Source organism: Acanthochromis polyacanthus, chromosome 4, assembly GCF_021347895.1.
Source record: "Acanthochromis polyacanthus isolate Apoly-LR-REF ecotype Palm Island chromosome 4, KAUST_Apoly_ChrSc, whole genome shotgun sequence".
NCBI lineage: Eukaryota > Metazoa > Chordata > Actinopteri > Pomacentridae > Acanthochromis > Acanthochromis polyacanthus.
Window position 1 is genome coordinate 20,699,048 of NC_067116.1, and position 21,955 is coordinate 20,721,002.

At 40.1% G+C, this 21,955-nt stretch overlaps 1 protein-coding gene across 1 annotated transcript in view; it reads left to right on the forward strand.

Moving 5' to 3' along the window:
* The first annotated feature begins 13,341 nt into the window (after positions 1-13,341).
* Positions 13,342-21,955, forward strand: part of hmcn1 (hemicentin 1) — a 115,053-nt gene continuing 106,439 nt past the window's right edge. The window contains exon 1 of the mRNA XM_051947682.1: positions 13,342-13,942. Within this exon, the coding sequence (XP_051803642.1) occupies positions 13,684-13,942 (259 nt within the window). The 5' untranslated portion in view covers positions 13,342-13,683. The remainder of the gene's footprint in view (positions 13,943-21,955) is intronic.

Below are 21,955 nucleotides of genomic sequence, written 5' to 3' on the forward strand. Positions count from 1 at the left end.
TGTGAGTTCAGAAGCTCACTATGTTCCTGTAAAGAGAATTAGGTTTTATGGCTGTCTTTGTGAGGATCAGTTTGCATTTAAGCCTTCCTCCCAAGGATATTTTGGGAAAGTAAAGACATTTTGGCCGATCTTCTCACCATGACACACTTTCAGAGGGTTTATGTTTCAGGTTAGGGTAAGATTAAGGGATCAGGTTGGACATTTAGCTGTCATGGTTGCAGGACAAAAAACAAAGGAAATGTTTCGTCAATTATTATCCGGAGTAAAATTCTGTCATTGGAGAAAAGGACAAGCAGGAGAAATACACAAAATATAAACATGCATAAAATTCTTCCTTTACTTCTCGGTGCTCCTCATGTCATGTGCCGTCCAGCCTCGTGCACGTAGGCCGACATACACACTCCATCCTTTGAGAAAATAAATCCTTGCCTGATGACCAAGGTCACTGCACTGATACAGCCACTATAATACTGCAGCACAGTTTCCTTGTGCTGTCGGAGCTTTTTTCATTCATTGTTCCTGGAAATTTTTCATTTAGAGAAGAAGCAACGATACAGGACACATTGCGGGTCATCTACTTTACCGTGATATTATTTATTCAGTCTGCCACAACACCCTGTATATACACATATACAGTAAACACACACACTGGCGCCCAGTGTCACATACAACCCAGTCTGATTAGGAAAACCTGCAGTGACCTTGTCGATACACCTCGCAAGCCTTCACTGCTATGTTGCCATGGTGAAGTATATTAGTAATCTGAAGCCCGTACACACGAGTTTCTGTGATACCAGTGAGGCAGAGAGGGTTAGAATATAAATTTGTCTTTCAAATACAGTATGTTGTGATAAAACTATGTGTGGCTGTTGACTGAATGTTTGTACATGCTATTATGTGAGAGTGTGCGTTGAATTTATTATGCATGTTTTTCCTAGAAACTGATTCAATAACACATCCGTTTCTCTGGAACTGATCAGAAATGAGGAAAAACTAATAAGATGGATCTGGAGCATATAAAACCATCATTTAAACCTATCTAGCTTTAAAAGCATATTATCATTACTACTTTAAAACATGATTCTCAACATCCAGGTTCACAACAGTCAAGCATTGTAACAATAGTGCTTTTATTTGTTTCATTTTTAAACCATTAAGTGGAAAAACTTGCCTAAAATCAGGACTCTGGAACCAAAGCACCTGTAAGTTTCAGCCATCGTTAATTTTATTATTTTCACCTGTGCTTTTCTTACTATGATGCATCAGATGTCAACAAGTTGCTAATATAGCAAGAAATTATGTTAATATTAAACAGTTTGTGCTTTATTTAGTTTGCTCAGAGCCCATACTAGTTTTCTATTAACTTCATGGATTTTTATGACAGTTTTCAAAGTGGCACAAATCAGTGATCTTTAACCAGCACCTGGGTTAATGGTTTCTTCTGAGAAATTTACAAGCAGGTAAGGTTATTTGTAAAAGAGAGGGAAAAAATGAAATACTGTGAAGCTGATCTCATCACTGGAGAGAATTTATTTTATCTCTGAATTTTACTAAATGAGTTCAGGTAACAATGATGAGTACTTTCAACAGAAGCAGTTTTTGTTCCACAAAATACAAGCACAGGCTAGCAAGTGTAGCTAGCTAATATCGGATGTGCTTTTAAGAAACTGAGTATAGTAAGATTAAGTCTATTCTTTGCTTGTCACCAGCACTAAAATGACTGTTGCAATGTTTATATTTAATAAGTGTCACTGAAATGATTTGGAAATTTCCTAGACTGTAAATTTGGTTTACATACTTAGCTACCATGCAAGTAGCCACAGCTAACATAGCTCCAGAACAGTTGATATAAATTAGCTTAGCTACATTGGTCTGGGATTTTTAAATGTAAAGCCAATTTGGTCACTCCTTAGTCACTAAAAGATTGTTAGGTTACTAGTCTTTACTGCATATTCTTAATGTTGTATATGAGATATTTCTTAACACCATTATCTAAAAGCAAAATATTTTCTAGTTTTTTCTGTATTCGCTGTTGGAGTAAATTCAGTACTTTTGCATAAATAAATTTATATTTTATTGACTGATTAATATGACAGGCATAAATATAATTTCCATATTTTTTTCAAATCATCTAACAAATGTGATTTAATCATTTTAATGGATCTCAGTCACTGCTATACCTGGTTTGCCAGAGGCTTAGTTAAGATCTTGAAACTTTGGTGGCTCAGGTCAGCCCAGCAGTCATTAGATTTGAACCTCATAATTGCAATCATTTAAAGTTATTTCAGAGTAAAATGAATATGAAATGAAGATTAAGTGTAAAATATTGTGCTCTATGCAAAGTAAGGTCATCCCACTTTATTTCCTACTTTATTTCATATCACAATGATACTTCTGTTAAGTGCAGGTTAACTGTGCCAGTGGTTCTTAAACTGTGCGTCTTAGTTATGATGATTTACACAGCTATAATCATGTGTAAAGGTGTGCTTTGGAAATATTTGTTTTTATTAAGTTTATTTAGTAAAATTTGCTTTTAAGAGTGCAGCATTTGTCATGAGAGACAGTAAGGAAATATGTGGTGGGAACTGTGGGCACAATTGTATGAATTCCTGCAATGATTTTATACAACCTGTGGTTAAAAACTTTGTCTTCATGTGTAGATGTCCCATGGTGGAGGTTGTTTATTTTATCTCTGTTCAACTGTAAAGATCAAGTGTTTCAAACATGCAGACATAGCAGCTTCCCCTCATGCGCTTATGTAAGATAAACATCCACATGTCAGCTTCCTCAAGGCCATGGGAAGTGAGACTTGGTGATGAAACTTGTCTGTTTTTTTGACTGATGTGTCCTTGTGTGGGAGAACAATTTGAAAACATGTTGTCCCTCCCTACACAATAACAGTATGTCTGACACAAACACTGATGCATTTTGTCCAGACATAGGTGGGCTGTGAAATACTTTCTTTTCAGAGAACTTACTGTGGTTATGGCAGTTCAGGAGGAAAAGGTCAGGGAAATGTTTTGAGAAAAGGATTGCATGGGAAGAGACAAAGGCTTCTTTCTCATAATATTCTGCTGCTCTAATTTTTGTTTCTATCTTGTTGGTGTGAACACGTGGGGGCTGCTTAAGTGACTTAAAAAAGAGAGGAAAAGACCATTGATAGTCATCCAGACTGAAAATGACAGACACCGTCTTTGTTGCATAATACACTTAACTGTCCACCCTCATCCTCCCCTTTCTGTAAGCCACCACTCTTCAGCTTAAATCCCTACTCACTCCCCATCATCCCTCCATCCATCCCAGCATCCATTTACAGGTAAAAGCCAGAAAATTAGAATATTTTCATAAACTTGATTTATTTCCGTAATTGCGAACAAAAGGTATAACTTTTACATTATATGTAATCATTGCACGCAGACTGATGCACTTCAAATGTTTATTTATTTAATTTTGATGATCATAGGTGGCAACAAATGAAAATCCGACATTCCGTGGGTCAGAAAATTAGAATATTGTGAAATGGGTCAAGTTTGAAGACACCTGGTGCCACCCACTAACCAGCTGATTAACTCAAAACACCTGCAAAGGGCTTTAAATGGTCTCTCAGTCCAGTTCTGAAGCTTACACAAACATGGGGAAGACTTCAGATTTGACAGCTGTCCAAAAGGCAACCATTGACACATTGCACAAGGAGGGCAAGACTCAAAAGGTTATTGCTGAAAAGGTTGGCTGTTCTCAAAGCTCTGTGTCCAAACACATTAATGGAGAGGCAAAGGGTAGGAAAAACTGTGGTAGGAAAAAGTGTACAAGCGACAGGGATCACCGCGCCCTGGTGAAGATTGTGAAAAAAAACCCATTCAAAAATGTGGGGGAGATTCACAAGGACTGGACTGCTGCAGGAGTCAGTGCTTCAAAATCCACCACCAAGAGACGCATGAAAGACATGGGTTTCAACTGCCGCATACCTCGTGTCAAGCCTCTTTTGAACAAGAAACAGCGCGCAAAGCGTCTCACCTGGGCTAAGGAAAAAAAGAGCTGGACTGCAGCTGAGTGGTCCAAAGTTATGTTTTCTGATGAAAGCAAATTTTGCATTGCCTTTGGAAATCGAGGTCCCAGAGTCTGGAGGAGGACAGGAGAGGCACAGGATCCACGTTGCCTGAAGTAGTGTGAAGTTTCCACCATCAGTGATGGTTTGGGGTGCCATGTCATCTGCTGGTGTCGGTCCACTCTGTTTCCTGAGATCCAAGGTCAACGCAGCCGTCTACCAGCAAGTTTTAGAGCACTTCATGCTTCCTGCTGCTGACCTGCTTTATGGAGGTGGGGATTTTATGTTCCAACAGGACTTGGCGCCTGCACACAGTGCCAAATCTACCAGTGCCTGGTTTAAGGACCATGATATTTCTGTACTCAATTGGCCAGCCAACTCGCCCGACCTTAGCCCCATCGAAAATCTGTGGGGTATTGTTAAGAGGAAGATGCAGAATGCCAGACCCAAAAATGCAGAAGAGCTGAAGGCCACTATCAAAGCAACCTGGGCTCTCATAACACCTGAGCAGTGCCAGAAACTGATCGACTCCATGCCACGCCGCATTAATGCAGTCATTGAGGCAAAAGGAGCTCCAACCAAGTATTGAGTACTGTACATGCTCATATTTTTCACGTTCATACTTTTCAGTTGGCCAACATTTCTACAAATCCTGTTTTTGTATTGGCCTCAGGTAATATTCTAATTTTCTGACCCACGGAATGTCGGATTTTCATTTGTTGCCACCTATGATCATCAAAATTAAATAAATAAACATTTGAAGTGCATCAGTCTGCGTGCAATGATTACATATAATGTAAAAGTTATACCTTTTGTTCGCAATTACGGAAATAAATCAAGTTTATGAAAATATTCTAATTTTCTGGCTTTTACCTGTATAATTACTTTAGCTATGGCACGTCCCTTCACTGTTTTTCTGTTGCTTGACTTCCGCAGAAGTCTACAATAGCACATTCACGCTTTGATGGAAAAAAAGGGAAGGAGTGGATAAGAAGTTTTTATGACCAAGTTGATAGAATGGAAACAAGGATGGATGAAAATATGAGTGCAGTAGAGTAACAGAAATATCTTCTCTTTTCTTCTCTTTTAGACCTACTGTTTAGCACTGCAGACAGATTGATTCACAGACGGACAATAATCAGTCGCCACAGGTCGATTGGTCCATTTATCAGGCTAGTAAAGAGAGGAAGCTGTAATTACCCAGATAGGACAAGTCATATGACTGACCCAGATTCCCCCTCTTAGGCCTAAATGTTACATTAGCATTCAACATCAGTTTCACATCCTCCTAACAGCTCTGGTGTTACTGTGCATCCTTTTCTACTGTGGAGAATTTGTGTATGACGTCTGACAAATCCACGGTCCATTGCTTTTCTCAAGCCTTTATATCTCCAATTTCAATGGTTTTAACCACAGTGATGATGCAGTAGGAGAAATGTTTAGCATTTTTGTTTGAAAATTCAATTTAATTAAGTAGATAGTTGCAGATAAAATTAAGTGAAATCAATTTTTGGTTAATCAACTATTCCATTTCAATTGCAGTTGCATGAACACACACACAACAGCATGTATACCCGCTGAACTTGAACATTTGCTGACAGAGGTCATATTGTTCTGCTAACAAATCCATTTGCCAGATTATCATGGGGGTGTCATTTAATCTGTTCTTGACCATAAATAACAATCATGCTTTTAACTTACTTGGCCTGCAGCAGGCGCATAACCGTGACCACGACAGTTCTGTGACAGATGCAGTGAAATGGAACAAACAGGTGCATTTTAACTTGTAAATGAACCACCAGAAGTCCAAGAAGGTCACAAGCCTTGTCCTTGCACTTGTTCTGCCTCTCTCCTCATTCCTCACGTTCCTCTCACCCTTGTTGTCAGTATCTCCTTTTTCGCCCTCTGACACGCCCAGACGCTCACTTGCACACATGCACGTATGCACACTGTTCTCGCACAGTCTGTGAAAAACAAAGGCTGAAAGAGCCCTTAATTATGCCATCAGCATGAACTGCGGTCTTTGAAAGGAGGAATGTGCAAACCAAATAGCACCAGAGCCCATAGTGTCAGAGAAAAGTGCAAGGAACAAAGAGACGAGATAGTCAGGCAGCAGTCCAGTTTAATCCAGTTAGATCTCAGTATGACAGACAAGAGTCTTCCTTCCTGATTTGTCTTTCTCATTATTACGTGCCTAATACAAGTTTTTTTTTTTTTAAAGATTTATTTCAGCGCACTGTCCTAAATAAATAAGTAAAAGTCAGATCTTGAAATCCTCATTGGGCTTTAGCTTCAGGAAGAAGTGTAACACTTAAGCTGAACTAAACTAACTTTTTTATATATACTTGGCGCTTATGTCATCTCTCCTTCTCTGTGGTTTTTGTTATTTACAACAAACTGCAGATAAAAATAGCCTTTGAACAGAGGAGAGAAAAAAAAATCCTGTCACCACTGCCAGTGTGTTACTGCTGTGTGGGTGAATGACAGTGTGAGGGAATGAGCACAATTGTTTGTGCCCACAAATGCTGGTATTTGCGTGGTTACCCATGTCTATATTGTACTGTATGTTTATGAGAGGGAGAGACCCAGAGTGGGAGAAAGAGATAAAGAGAAATAATGGAGAGGGATTACGAAGGGCATGCCAATGTGTATGTGCAAAACCAGTGAGCCTCATTGGCCAGATGAGTTGTGTTCACTACAAAGGACGAGACTTTAGTGAGATGAGAGGCAGTAAGCCCAGGGATTAGGTCTGTTGGGCAACAGAGCACCAGGCCCCAGGGCGGGCTTTCTGGTTGGCTTACTGGAAGGATGGAGCACATGTGTCATGTGGATCTTGTTTGGGAGACAGAGGGGCTGGTGTTTTGTGTTCTACGGTCACGCTGGTCCTGTGAGCCTGTGCTCAGCAGTCAGTAATTTGCAGTTTACAATCTGTAAAGAACTCCAACAAAGGCAGAAACATGTAAACAGAAAGAGACCCCAGCAAGTGGTTTGACTGGGTTGTAAAAATGTCATCTGTGAAAGGATTATCTTGAAAAAGATCACAAACAAATGCATCACTCATGCATAAAAGCACACTCCCCTATTCTAGCACCTTCTAGCCAGTTACTCATCCAAGGTGTTTTTGAGAACAGTGGAGAGAGTGCGACAGCAGGGAATGAAAGATGCCGATATGACTGACTGCTGGAGGCAGTGCAGACAGGAGGAAGATATTGGTGTGAAACTGTATTTTAGCTCCACTCTCTACCTCCTGTCATTACCTCAAATCTCTTTCCCTTTGGGCGTCCAGACAGCTCAACTGTGCGGGCGGTCCATGGACAGGGTCTAGAATCCCCGACGCTGTGGCCTGGCTTTGATTCCAGCTCATGGCCCTTTGCTGCATGCCTTCCCCACCATTCTTCTCCCTACTTTCCTATTTACTCTCTACTAAAAACTATCAAATAAAGGCAAAAAAAATTTAAATCTGTGCCCCTCTTAGTGGCTTTTTTACATCTGTTGCTGACAGTGACAAAATACTTAATGCATATTTACCATATAATGTATCATATATTTGTCTAAATATGATTTCCACTGCCCTTTAAGTGTGGAAAATTAAATATAGCATTCTCATTGATCTCCCTAGACATGTCCTCCTTTCTGTGATAAAATCCGCCGTCTTTTTCTTATATTTCTGAACATTATCCTTATTTTGCAACAATACAATACCTTATTTAATTTTCAATGGCCAAAAAAGACTGGAATATGTAATTTTACATTTCTTCAAGTCCGTGGCGGGAAAATGACAAATGCATATGGCTGAGAAGTAATTTGCAGTTGCCTGTAGCTAGCTGGTATGAGATCTGTTACTGTTCCATTCCTAGTCTGAAACATAATGAAATCTCAGATAAGATGAATTACATTTTGTTCACTTTCCTCTACACTCTATTCTCTTATTTTTCTCACACTGTAGGGAGTCGAGGTGTTGTGTATACCATCAGCTTATCTGCAGTTCGTTCAAATCTGTGTCATGCTTCATCTTTCTGAAACGTGGAAAGGCAATATTTTCAAAGCATTTCATTTTTCAAAGTAGTGTAACAATACAGCAACAGTGCAGGTACACAAAAACAGTGGAGCAGCATTTGCCACTATATATTTCTCTCTCTCTCTTTCTCTCATTTCATTTTCTTGCTGTATTTTCTGAAAAGCACTGTTAAACTGAGGTCTAGTCTAATGTCAGCTTTTGAAAGTTAGGTCGTTGTGAAATTGTAAGAGAAGTTATGCAACTCCAGTGTCAAGTCCATCGGATTATTTGGTTTTGTCAGCCTTTGTAAGTCTTTGGAGCAACTACCTCAGGCGAGTATATTCCTGCCAACCCCCCAAACTTTGCCAGCACCTAAAACCGACAGACTGGTTGCCAAAACTTGTCCTTGTGCATTTTTGCTTTTGGTGTAACTGGTGAAAAGAGACGGTGACGCAGCATTTTCCAACAGCACCTGCAAGAGCAGACAAAGGGGCTAATGTTCTGTTGTAAGTAGCAGTTTGGAGTTCTGAAAGCTCAAGCAGGAATAAAGTTTTAAGAATAAAAGAGGGCACTATCCACAGAAGCACAATCACAGGAATATCACGTAGACTCTTAGAAAAGTCAAAGCAAAGGAGATCAAACAAGAATGCGATCTGTTACGTCACTGTGAGGCAGTATGGTACAATGAGAACTCAAGATCCATGCCTGCTGGTCAACTTGGTAAATCATTGATTTGTTGTCTTCGCATTAGAGCTGTGTTGGACTGCTGTTGCCTTGGGACAGTGTTGTGTCAGTGTATAAATATTACATTGGTACAAACCGTTCTACTTCTCCCGTAGTAATTATTAAGTAAGCATGTCAGGTGCTGCAATTTTTGCTTCTAAACAGCACTCCAGTGGAAAAGAAGTCAAAATAAAAACCATATGTTGAATTTTATGAGTGGGATCTTACAATTAGACTGAATGCCCCACTATAATAATAAATCATTATTTGTCCCATCTCTTTAATCATTTACTCATTTCTAATCACAAGGTCACCAAGTTTTATTTGTTTGGCTGCTGAACTGGCATGTGATGTGGAAACAAATGTACCAAGTTCTGCTGACCTCAAACAATGTTCAACTCTGTCTGCACCTGATAAAGCATCTCTCAACTTTGTCACTTTTTAATCTGGTTTTGGCCTCAAAAACAAGTGAAGGCATGTGGCAGTGTGTCAGTCTGGATCTGTGAGGCAATCCTGTGTGCTTTACAGTAGACTCTTTTCTCATGCAGTACCTTCTTCACTTTCTGCTCTCTGTCTTGGCTTTCATATCCCTTCATCTTATTTCCAGAGAACGAGGGTGTGGATTCCCTGTGTCAACATATCTGCTTCTGCAAACTGCTTCGAGATGAGTCAATCTTATTACGAGCTCGCCTTGCATAGTAGAAAGGAAATGAAATTAGTATGTAGGCATGTGACTGCATTCACAATCCCTTCAATATGTTTCTCTCCTGTAAGAGCTTGTTAGGGACAGGATGTGCTTCTCTCTGACTTCTCTTGTTCCTGCTTTTGAAAAGATGTGATTTATTTATGTTGGGAAACGTGTTGTGTAATCACTGCCTTGCTGGATTTGCCATGGTGCATTTCAGAAAGCTTCAGCCTCCCTATTTGTTTGCCATGCAAAAGTCTGATCAGCAGCAGCTCTCTTCCTACATCATTTGAGCAAATCTCGGTCAGTGAGGTCTGGATTCTTATTTGAATGTTTCCATGCAACTTTCCGTCCACATCCTCTATTGCAGACCTGCTCAAATTACCTTCACGAAATCCACACTTCATTAATACCAGTCTATTTTAGACAGTCATGTGTTTTGATTTTCATATCTTTCCTGAACATATTATTTTTTTTACTTTATACAGTGAGTTTCCCTGACCTCTTATTCTATTTGTGCCCATGATGATTATCAATGGCTGACTGGCTCCCCCTAGTGACACAACATGCTAATTGTTTACAATGGAGAGCGTTTGACAGGACTGAAGAACAAAGTTTGCCCAGAAAAATCCTCAGCTGAAAACAGCAACCTCAATACATAATGTAACTTATATTTTAGACAGTTCTTAATATAGATGGGGAAAATATCTTAACTTAATTATTTTTTTTTTCTGGTTAAAGACATGTAGAAACAAGATATTCAAATCAAAATCCACAAACAAGCATACCAGTTGCATGCTGATAAAAAGGGAAAACTGTACATTAGTGTAATGCTCGTCACGATCACCCTGCATAATCAAATAGTAAAGTCTATTCCAACCAAAGTTTTTAACTTTTTGGCAAAACTAAATTATGCCAAGGCCGTATGAAAATCATTATAGCATGCACTGAACAAAACTATAAAAGCACCATGCATATGTTGTTCTTTTCTGACTTAGAGAAAATGATAAAAAATCTTGTTTTTGTTTTTTAAAAAAAGACTTAAATATTGGGAAGCGGGACAATTTCTTAACCACTGAGTTAATCCACATTCTAGTCAGATGATGTTTTTAAGGACAATAATGAGGCACGGTGACCAGTACAGAGGCACGTCTTTGACCAGCGAATATTAAGGACCGCCTTGTCAATTGACATGATACCACAGACTAAAAAGGAAAGTCAAGAACATGCCATTGTATTACTGGCATGTCATATAGAGCTGTACCCAGATGCCTGAATGTGCACAGCTCCACTATTTGTCCTGTAAGAAGTCATTTCAGACAGCTCTGGATGTTCGACAACATGATCCTGTCCCCCAAAACGTCCACCGACCTCACCAAGTCGCTTGAGAATAGTGGGACAACATTCTGCAAGCTCATTACCTTTATGTGTTCAGATTCAGATTCAAACTCTCCCTCTGCCCCCTTATCATTCACAAAATATTGTGTACTTGGTTATTGCATGACGCCCATTCTCTATGTTAAAAAGAATGGATTGAATTTAAGAAAATGTGACGTGTTTGTTTTTGTTCAGTAGTGGCACTGTGATTCTGTATGATTTGCTAGAGCAAGTATTAATTATTAATTCATTAAATTATTCTCTACTTACAGTTCTGCAAGCCTCTTTCATCTAATTTGTCACTGAGGAATCCTACAGGTTGACATCTCCCACGAGGAAAAACATGTGTAAGTAATAATATTAGCTACTGTTAAATTCCACTCTGCTGTTTTTTGGTTACAGGTTCCTTGTTTTGTACATTCTGGCTCATTGATACACTGTCCTGTCATACTGGAGAGCTAGAATAGAACAGAGCTTTGCTGATGAAGATAAACCTCTGGGCTTTTTATTATGACCACTCAGGATGTGATCTGGAATTAGACAATGTGAGGCTGTAGTCCGTTTCAGAAGCTGGTCAGGAGGTTGTACTGATCCTCTATCTGTCAGTTATTGTCTGTGGAGTCTCCTCACCTTCGACAATCCTCTCCACTTAATGGCTTAAAGGCCTTCAGATTGTGGAATGCCAGAATGATGGTGAAGATTAGATGGAGGCCTGGATTACTGGAACGTCAACAGGAAATTACAGCCTAGTAACAAACCAGCAAATGTGACAGACTGGATAGTTTGGGTAATTCAGTGCAGAAATGATCACTGAAAATCATCTGCAAGTTGACTGTTTAAAAAGGTTAATGATACAAAGACTGAGTGCATCCAGTGCTGTTTACATGATCTGTGTTTCATTGTGTGTCCAACTACATCCACTTCACTTTGGAGCAGTGGCCGATAAAGATCCTTTATTTAGGTAAATGTACCAATACGTCAAAGTATAAATACATCAATACAGATAAAAATCCTGCACGAAAAGTTCTACTTAAGCAAAAGTACACATGGTATCAGCAAAATGTACTTCAAGCATTAATTCTTAAACTACTGGCTATGCAATAAAACATCCTTATTATATGACATTATCAATTGCTAATAGTGACATATCTGGTGGAGGTGCTGTTACATTAAACTGCTTTATCTACAGTCAGGAAGATTAGTCCAGTGTCTCCCAATCCAAGGCTCAGGTCCCTTTAAAGGATCACACAATGAATCTGAGGGGTCATGTGATGATTAATGGGAGGGGACAGAAGAAACAATACAGTTTTGATACACACTCATTATCTTGTACTTTTCTGTAATCTGTGCTGTTTTGAAAAACTCGATAATTTGACATTTTTTCTTCTTCTTTTTGACTTCAATTACCCAAATTAAACCATGTGAGAAGTTTATAGAGGAAGTGTGTGTTTATTAGAACTGTTAGGAACTCATCTGAAATGCTTGCTTGTTTGGAACAGAACACGAGCAGAGAAATTGTAAAGTAGTGGTCTACAAGTGTAACAAAGCGCTTTATTTTAAGATGTTTTGGTGTAAAATCTTATTTTAAAGTAACCCCAGTGGTCAGATGAATGTAGTGGAGTAAAAAGGTACATTATTTGCTATCAGGGGAGAAGATCTAGAAAGCAGCAGAAGACACTAACACTGAAATAAAGTGCAGCAAAATTGTGCTTAAGTATATTGGTTGAGTATATTATTTGAGCAAATATTCTCTTTTACTTTCCAGGAAATAATGGTATTTTTTCATGCCCCTGTGCACCAAGGATGAATTAAAACTCTTTCTAATGGGGGTTAAAATATGAAAAACAGTATGCTGTTGCATGTATATCTATCTATCTATCTATCTATCTATCTATCTATCTATCTATCTATCTATCTATCTATCTATCTATCTATTTTTGTTGTTTTAGCTTTGTCTTTGGCACAGAAAAAAAGTACTTGCCTCCTGTTAACATCTCATCACAGTAGACATCTATTACATATTAGCCTGTAATTTATCAATAACACTTTTAACACTGTGCTATGGAACTGTGTGAGATCAGTACAACCGCTAGATGGCAGTACAGGGATTTAAATCACCAAAGAGCTGTTTTTATTGTCTGCTCTTGCGTTTCTTCCAGTTTGTCTCACTTATGTTCAGCATTCATAGTTCGACATTAAGTTCTCTTCAAATAATTTGGATGTAATCAGTGCATTATCCACAGTTTTCCATTCGTGAGAGCTGCGACAAATGTACAATTTGTGCATAAATCTGCCACAAAGCCGTTTCATAACCGTTGTGAGACTTTAGCAGGACATATTAAGGCACCGTGGTTCTTTGAATAACGCAGAAACGTGACTGAGGTGAATTAAATCAGGCACGCGGTCTCCCAGATTCACCCAAAACATCTCGTCCAATCATAGCTCTGCTATTGTGCATGGTATGGGGCCGTGGTTTGCGCCTTGGAGACTTTCTGCCAGCTGAGAGGTGGTCTTTGTATGACAGAGCTGAACAAGGGCTCCTGACTCTGCAGATCTGAGAGAGCAGACTCTGCCACAGCTGCTGGGATCAGAAGTTTAGCTCACAGAGAAGTGAGAGGCTGCAACAAACTGCAGAACAAGCCGGAGAGGCGCACGGAGACAGCAGCAGCACGGAGGGGCTCCTTTATTCCACCGTGTTTATCTGATGCTGGCCACTTCATAAACTGTTCTAAATAACTTTCTGTCCATGTTTGAGAGCCCGATGTCTGTGCCTTTATCTCGAGACTCGACCTAAAGTTCCCTCTGGCGAGAACAACATTTCCAAGAACTCTGCCCGAGAAGACTCTTGGATCTGAAATGGGCACCAGACTGATGTGGCTGCTGCTGCTGCTGCTGTCAGCGGCGGTTACCGGCGGCCAGGACGCAGGCACCGGGGAAGCAAAGAAGGACATCCCGGAGGGCGCATCCACCCTGGCATTCGTCTTTGATGTGACCGGCTCCATGTACGACGACTTGGTCCAGGTTATCGAGGGGGCATCCAAGATTCTGGAGACATCCCTGAGCAGACCCAACAGGCCTTTGTATAACTTTGCCCTGGTGCCCTTCCATGACCCAGGTAATGCCAGTTAACATACAAGCAGGGAAAGCCTAAATCTGTGGTGGTCACTGTGATTACTTTCATTTTTGAGCATGACTTTTTTCTGCTTTTCAGTAAAAAAAAATGTGCCTACGTGTTTCGTGATTATTAGGAGTTTACTATTTACAGTCGCAACAAAAGCGGGGAGAAAAGTGAGAAATGTGATAGTTTGCTCACAATCCGTCCTTTAAACGCCTAATGCTCCTCACACATCCAGAGGAGGGACTCTGGGGGATTTGGTCTCCGTACACAGATGTTCAGCCTGGCGGTCACTATCATTAGCATTCCGCCAGGGTTAGTGTGTGGCTTTAGGTTTGCAATGCAGCTTGATGATTATCATCACCCTTGGGTGCTCTCTCATTCTGAACTCTGATGCCTAGACAATATGTCATTGGGCCATTTAGCAGTAACTCTGGCTTGTAGGTCAGAGGCGCAGCAACACTGTCATGTGAGAAAAATATCTCCAAATAATCAGTGTTAAATATTCACATTTAGCTGGAATGGAGTGCTGGTGGAGTGCAGTCTGAGAGTGCAGCAATCCAAACAGAGCTACTGGAGAACACACATCAGTGTGTTTATCCTTACAGTAATTACATCACTTACAGAATGAAATTCTTCCTTGCAGACACAATCACAACTTTACTCAAGCCGACTTTTGAAATTTCAAAGGTTTTGCAATGCAGAGACTGCCTAAACTCCCTGTAATAGTTTTAGTCTGAGAGAGCAGAAAGGAAACTTATCTGCTTACAATAACACTATCCAAGGCTGCTGCCATGCCAACTCATGGGTGTTTGTATGCCGATTAGGAGATGAGAAGTGGAAGGTGTCCACCTGAGAAAACATTCATTCATCAACCACAGCAAGACCTGCTGCAGAGTGTGTACTGGGAGGGAGTTTGTGCTGCAGAAACTTCACTGAAACACCACAGCAGATCTTATACTGTACATTATACTTTAGCCCTTATAACAATAATTTGTTGCTGTTGTTTTGAAGACGTTTAGTATCCTTCAAACATGCTTCATGACTGTTACTGTGCCCCATTCTGCTTTATGATCTATATGTTTAAAATCTTCTTAGTCTGGCCTAAAAATAAACTCAGTAATTCCAGAGACAAACTGATCCAGGAGATCTGAGGGAGAAGAACAGAGATGAATACACAGATGTGATCTGTGTGGTGAAGACACAGATTCCTATTCCAGATGTTTTTTTCTCTGCAAAATTTCACCATGTCACAGATTCTTATGAAGCAAATTTCCTTCACCATTGATTCAGTCTGCCAGCTCTGTGGCTAGAATAATAATTATGTTCAAGGAAGAAATATGCTCTGTATACGCAAGTGTGACAAGTGATGGATTAATTATTGTGTGCCTCTTGAGGGAAAGTAAATCTTGGATCATGAGCAGATGATAAAAGAGTTATGGTGTACTGTACCTGAATAAAGCAATGGTAGTGAAAGAATCCTGTGATTATAACACATATTTAATCTCTAAACTTAGTTCATAGGAAAACTTGCTCTCACTCGGAAGTAATTATAAGAGTTTCCTCTTACAGTCAACTGCAAAAGCGTAATTCAATTCAGAGCTTCAGTGTTGACTTCTCTTTAAAAAAAAACCTCTCTTCTTTGTATTTGTCTGTCACCAGCAAGTGACGTTCGTTTGCTTCTTAAAATGTTTACGAGGATGTCAGAATGTGTTCTCCAAAACCCCCAGGGGAATAGAGGAATGATTAGCACAGCACACTGCGAGCAGGGGTAGCTGAAGATTTTGCTAAATGTTGTTCTGACCCTATCTCTCTTACTCACTTTTTGCCCTTTTCCAACAATAGCCCAGACCCTTGGAGAGAATCAGTTTTGTTTTCATAGGAACTTTTATTACGGGTTTGTTTCGTTCTGACACAGATCCATTTTCTTTTCATACAACCCAGTGCGATAACGCCGTCCCTCCTGTTTGATTTGGCTCCTTTTAAATCACAGCTTCCCTCTTTATTTACACTGCAATCTGACACAGTAAACAGAAGAGTGTGTGTCTGTAATCTGTGTTTCTGCCGGTGTCTGTGCGTGCTTGCCTGTGAGTGTGAAGCAAGAGTGTCAGGAGGATGCCTGGATATTGGGGTCAGGCCTGTGTAGGAAGATCAGTCAGGAAGCCTCCCCCCTTTCCTCCATCCTGCAGAGAGAGAAAGAAAGAAAGAGGATACTTCACAAGTCATTTTACTGAGGTATGGGGGTTAGCTATTTCGCACTACAGTCTGAGAACGCTCCAATGAAAGAGTGTTTGGGTTGAACTTCAGCTATCCTGTTGTGTTTTTATTTCATATTCTGGTTACCAGTGAAAGGGAGCATGTCACTAATAAATATAGGGGTCTCTGTATGTGTGTGTGTTTGTTGTTTGTGTCATTTGGATGAGCGGTTCTTGAGAAACGCGCCAACAAAAACACACAATGACAGTAGGTGACTATGTTAGAGCTGGGAAAACTCACTGATATAATCTGTTACATCCATTATGACAACAGCTTGTCTCAAAGATGACTGTCTGGTCAAAGCACGAATTTCCCCTAAAAGAATTGTAGAAGTTTTTTTTTTAGTGTGATCATTTGTTGTGAGATCCTTTATAGCTATTTTTTCTGTTTACTTGGGGTTGGGTAATGGTGGCAGCGGGTTACCTTTCGCTTCCAGATGTTCGTCACCCCAACAACACTTTATAGTTCTTTCTGGACCATCCCAAAGTGAGCCAGGTCAGCTGAGATATGCTACCCTTCTTGCAAATTCTGGATCCATGCCACGGTCTCCTTCAAGTTGGGCGTTCCTGGACACTCTCCAAAGGACCCTGCCGAGGAGACATCCTTATCGGTTGTCTGAACCACCTCAACTGACTCCTTTCAACCTAAAGGAGTAGCCACTCTACCCCAACATCCTCACTCTGTCTCTAAGGCTGAGTCCATCCACCTGATGAAGGAATCTCATTTCAGGAGCTTGTATTCTCGACGTCATTCTTTTGGTCACTGCCCACAGCTGAAAACCACTGGTGAAGGCTGGAACGTAAATCAACTGGTAAATCCAGAGTTTTGCCTTCCAGCTATTCATCGTGATGATTTGCCACAACACACGCTTTACTGCTGCCACCACACCAAGCTGCCTGTCCATCTGACGCTTCATTTTCTGTTCAGTCATGAGCAAGATTCCGAGACACTTAAATGCCTCCACTTGGGGCAGCAACTCATCCCCCACCTCATAGGGTTGTTATCCACAGAGCCATGTTCAGGTTAACGCTCTCTCTCCAAATGGTAATGGTTATACAAGATGAGGCATCAGCTAACGCTTTAATGCGGAAGCCCTTTCAAGTCCTTGATCTGACCTCTATAAACTCATTTCAAGGCGCTGTTAGTGTGTTGGTGGTATAGTGGTTAGCATAGCTGCCTTCTAAGCAGTTGACCTGGGTTCAATTCAAATCCAACGCAACCATTTTTCACAAGGCTCCTTTGGGATTAATAGAGTTCTTTCGGATCTTGTCAAAGTGACATATTTAGATGGGGTTTTTTTTGGAATGAAAATAATTCCTTTCCGTCTTAAAATGATTTAGCTGTTGGGGTGCCCGGATAGCTCAACTGGTTGAGCGAGCAACCCATGTACACAGCAGCCTGGGGTCAACTCCAGCTCACGGCCCTTTACTGCATGTCTTCTCCCTGCTTTCTTGACTGTGCCTATCAAATAATACAAAAAAAAAAAAAAAAACGGTTTAGATGTATCTCTACTCTTAAAATGAGCAAATCTACCAAGTTCCTGCCACCTTTTCCGTTACCCTTCCCTGCATACCGCAGCTGAAGCACATCAGCTCACCCACGACTGAAGGCTCAAACACTGTAAAGTTATTCTACAGCTGCTCCACCACTACTAGTTGTAATATTATAGTAATTCAGCCACACATGTTAAAAATGGAAACCAGTTCAAAAGAAGGGTAATGATGTGGAAAGCTCCAGCCTGAGAGATAGCACGGATTCCTTTGATTTGTTGCGTACAAAACCATGGAAGTCTGACCCTGTGTTTCTAAGCGTTTCATCAGTACACAGCTGTTCCAAGTTAGAATTAACTTCTTAGTTTGTTAATGAATTTTTGCGAAGTTGTATAGGAATCTAATTTTATTTTGTACAAATATTCATACTACTATATGTCTTCTAGCATCTTAAGCAATTCTTCATCTGAATTGGTTTGGTTGGTCAGTGATATTGACAATTGTCCTGTTCTGGCACATAATGAATGAGTTTACTTATGGAGAGAATTCAGTAAGAGAGCCCTGGACTGTGTATAGAACAGCTGTGAACATGAACATCTCTCATCTTTAGCTGCAGTCTAGAGGATGATGAGTAATGTGCCATTAAGGAATTCCGTTTTTCACTAAGAAGTCAAAGGTGTATTACAAACAGACCCACTAGACTCACGGAACATTTATTTGAGAGTTTACAGCCAAATAAACGTTATTTCACAACACTCCTACCATTCCCAAGCCATGAAATACAGCCTCTACCCCAGGACTAATGCCAACTTGTGCAAGTTCCAATTCAACGTCAATAAAGAAGCTCTACCATGTCTACAAATGACATGAAATAAGATAAGTGTGTGTGTGTGGCCACAGATTTGCTTCCTGTGTCCACTGGGGTTCTGCATTGCCATTTTCACGACTCTGCTGACGTCCTTACATACACATGCTCGTCCTTGTAAATACTACCTTGCTGTGAGAGGGTGTGTTTGTGTGAGTGTTTAATTGTCTGAGGTTGAGATGGGTCAGGGTCCAGCATCTTGGGTCAGTGGGGGACCGAACACACTCAAAATAGTTGGAACCATTGAGTGTAGTCAGAAAGTATTAAAGCAATGATGCTGTTTTGTTGGTGTTGTCTGTGTACTCCAGTATGATGAACATAAAATGACTTTGAGGTTTACGTTCTGGCTGTTTTAATTTGAGACTCTTTGCATCCACATCAGATGGTATGTGTTGGCCCTTTGAAACAGTGTTTAGCAGTGTCCTTCAATTTGAGCAGACAGAAAGTACAAAACAAGTTGACATGAAGTTACACTACACTCACACAATTAAGTCATTATATTTAATATTTGGTTATAAAATTCAAGTCTATGATCCGTTGTATCTATCCTGGTATTTGTTTGCCAGGTTTGTCCTGCAGCTGTCTTCATTTCTTGCTTGTTTTGGTTGCTTTTAATTTGGTTTACAGCAAGTGAGACGGGTCCTTAGCTAGACTGATTTCGGGTGGCTGTCTAACAGAGCCATGATGGCACTACTTTATATTTGTTCTGTCTTTGTGTCAGGATAAAACCTACCACTGAATGTTAGCACTTAAATCTAACAGTCTTTGTTTCATTTCAAGTCTGATGTGCTGGCCTTTGAACTAAGAGTTCCCTTTCTTTAATTTTCTGTTGTCTGTGTGCACCTAGGCTGTGTAACAAATTCCTAAAACATGCCCAGTGTACTGAAGCATGAAGACAAACCAGTAAAAACATCATAACATCTCCTGAATTCCATGAATGTGTTAGTGGAAAGGTGCACGCTAAAAAGTGAGAGAGTGAGTCATAGACAGATTGATTAGTTTAGTGACTGAAGCCTGCTTAACAACAGTTTGCTCAAATCAAGATGTTCAGACTCAAGATTGCGACATATCCAAATGAAACCAATCACTAGCATCTTGCTCTGGAGTTTTACTTCTGTTTTGATAGTGTCCAGCGTTCTGTTGCACTGTTCAACTATGTGCTCTGAAAATTTGCTCCACTGAGTTGATGTCCTGCCTCGCTAACCTTGTCCTGCCAGCTAGCTGTAGTTACAAGGAGATGGATCAAACCTCTGGGTGTGGAATGATGAGAGGAAGTGATGGGATAGCTTCTACCTCCTCACCAAGATCAAAGGCGCTTGTCTTAGAGCTTCCTTTGTTGGTGTTCAGTGCCCTTTTCTAACATCCCCTTTTCTCTTTGTTTCTTTCTTTCCAGAACAGCAGTTTTTTTTTTGTCTGAACCACCCCGCCCATGTGAGATTACAAGGAGCCTGCGTTTAGCTGGACAGAGTCAATAATGATGCTATTAGGCAGGAATGCCAAAAGAGAGAGGTAGAGGTTTTGGAAAATTAGAGGAGTGTGGCAGACTACAATGCCTGTCTTTGTGTTTTATGATCTAATAGACCTACCTTGGAGTATTAAAATGGCCATTAAATTTTAGGAATCTAAATTCACCTTCTGACTTTCTGATTTTCTTAATGAAATAGTTTCACGATAGTTTAAGTTGTACAGCTTTGGTAATTTTAAGACTATATATAGTTAAAGCACATTGTTGGTGTTTACAAAATAAGCATACTGATGACCTTTAGGTGCACTGGCTGACATTGGTCCATTTGGAGAGAGTGACCCATTTAAGAGGCATTTGTCAAATATTTTCTCTTTTCTGCCATGTTAGGTTCATTTCCTTTTAGGCTTTGTACTTGTTTTCAACCTCTGTTGAACTTCAAGCCTCATTCAGAGGCTTTTAGGTGTCATTGCCCTGGTTGTGACCTTCAGGTTTCTTTGACATCATGGCCTGGGCTCTTGCCGATATCCTTTTGACCTTTTGGCTGGATTTTTTTTTTTTTTTGGGCAACTGTCCAAGCATGAAGATGTGAACCTGGGACCGAAAGAAGGGTTGAAAAGCAAAGAAACGCACACACAGATGACATATTTGCCACATGTGCTGTCATCTGGAAGGGATTTGGTTGAAAAGTCAAGTACGAACGCACATCCCTGGTTAATTACTTTGAATACATTATTCCTAGAGTTTGTCTTGTGATTGCCGTGACCAAAAACAGACCGAGTGTTTCTCTGATTACTTTCCAGATCCTAATCTATATTTCATATAATTACAAAATTGTTATAAAACCTCAATCATACATTAAACAGTTTAATTAGACTTCTTTAAACTTTAATCCTACTGTTATCTGATTTTCAAATTTATTAACAGAGATATATTTCTAATATGACGGATTAAAGAATACTTTGTTTCTGAGAGACTTCACTTCACAGACGAATTGAACATTACGCTTTGTCTGTTTGTAGAATTTGACTTGTGTGTCATAGTGCATGTTTTGTCGCACATCTAAGATGTGTTTTTCCTGTTCTGGAGCAGACATGTTTAACTGACCTATCCCTAACTCTTACCATGTGTCCTCAGCATAAGCAGAAAGCCACTCCGAGTCCATTTATTTGGCAGGGCCGAGAACCCGAGGCAAGTCAGGTGATTTTGATAACAGCTGCCACTGGCTGCCTTTTGTTGGACCTTTGGGAGCAGCTTTTAAACGCTGTTCTTGCAGTTTGGTGTGTCTGTTGCTGTAATGGGGTCGTGGCTACTGAAGTCTTAAGCTGCCTTACACATTAAGAATTTTCAAGCATAGCCATGATGAATAAGATACTGGTGATTTTTTGTGCCTCTCAAACAGAACTTCTATCCCAAACCACTTTGTCAAGCTCACTACCCTAGAAGAAGCCAAGTGGATAGTTTCCAGCTGCTTGTTGCCAGCGATACCAACTGCAGACATACGTACACTACGTTGGATATTAGTATTTGCCAGTCAGCATTTTTACTGCTTTATTACCCTTAATAATAAGCAGCAGCCTCAGCACTTTTATGGTTGCCCCCTCAGTCAGGGCTTCCCTCAAATCAGCATTTTCAGATTGATGTCTAGACATTATTATTGAGGAAACCTTTTTTTTTTTTCAGAAAGACTTTCTTTTTTAGCACAGATTAATTTGATTTCATTGTTTTACATCATACTTTTAGAGTCTGGTGAAGTCATTTGGAACACATTAGATTTACGTCCATAAAGACCCAATGCCAAACTTTGAACATTCCCAGGGTTTGGTATGGCATGACCTCATGTTGGCTGTGATTTTGAAGGCTGTGTTTTTTATTGCGCTTAACTGTGTAAGCTGTTCATGTATGTTTTAGTCGAAACACATGTAAAGTTTCAACAGTGT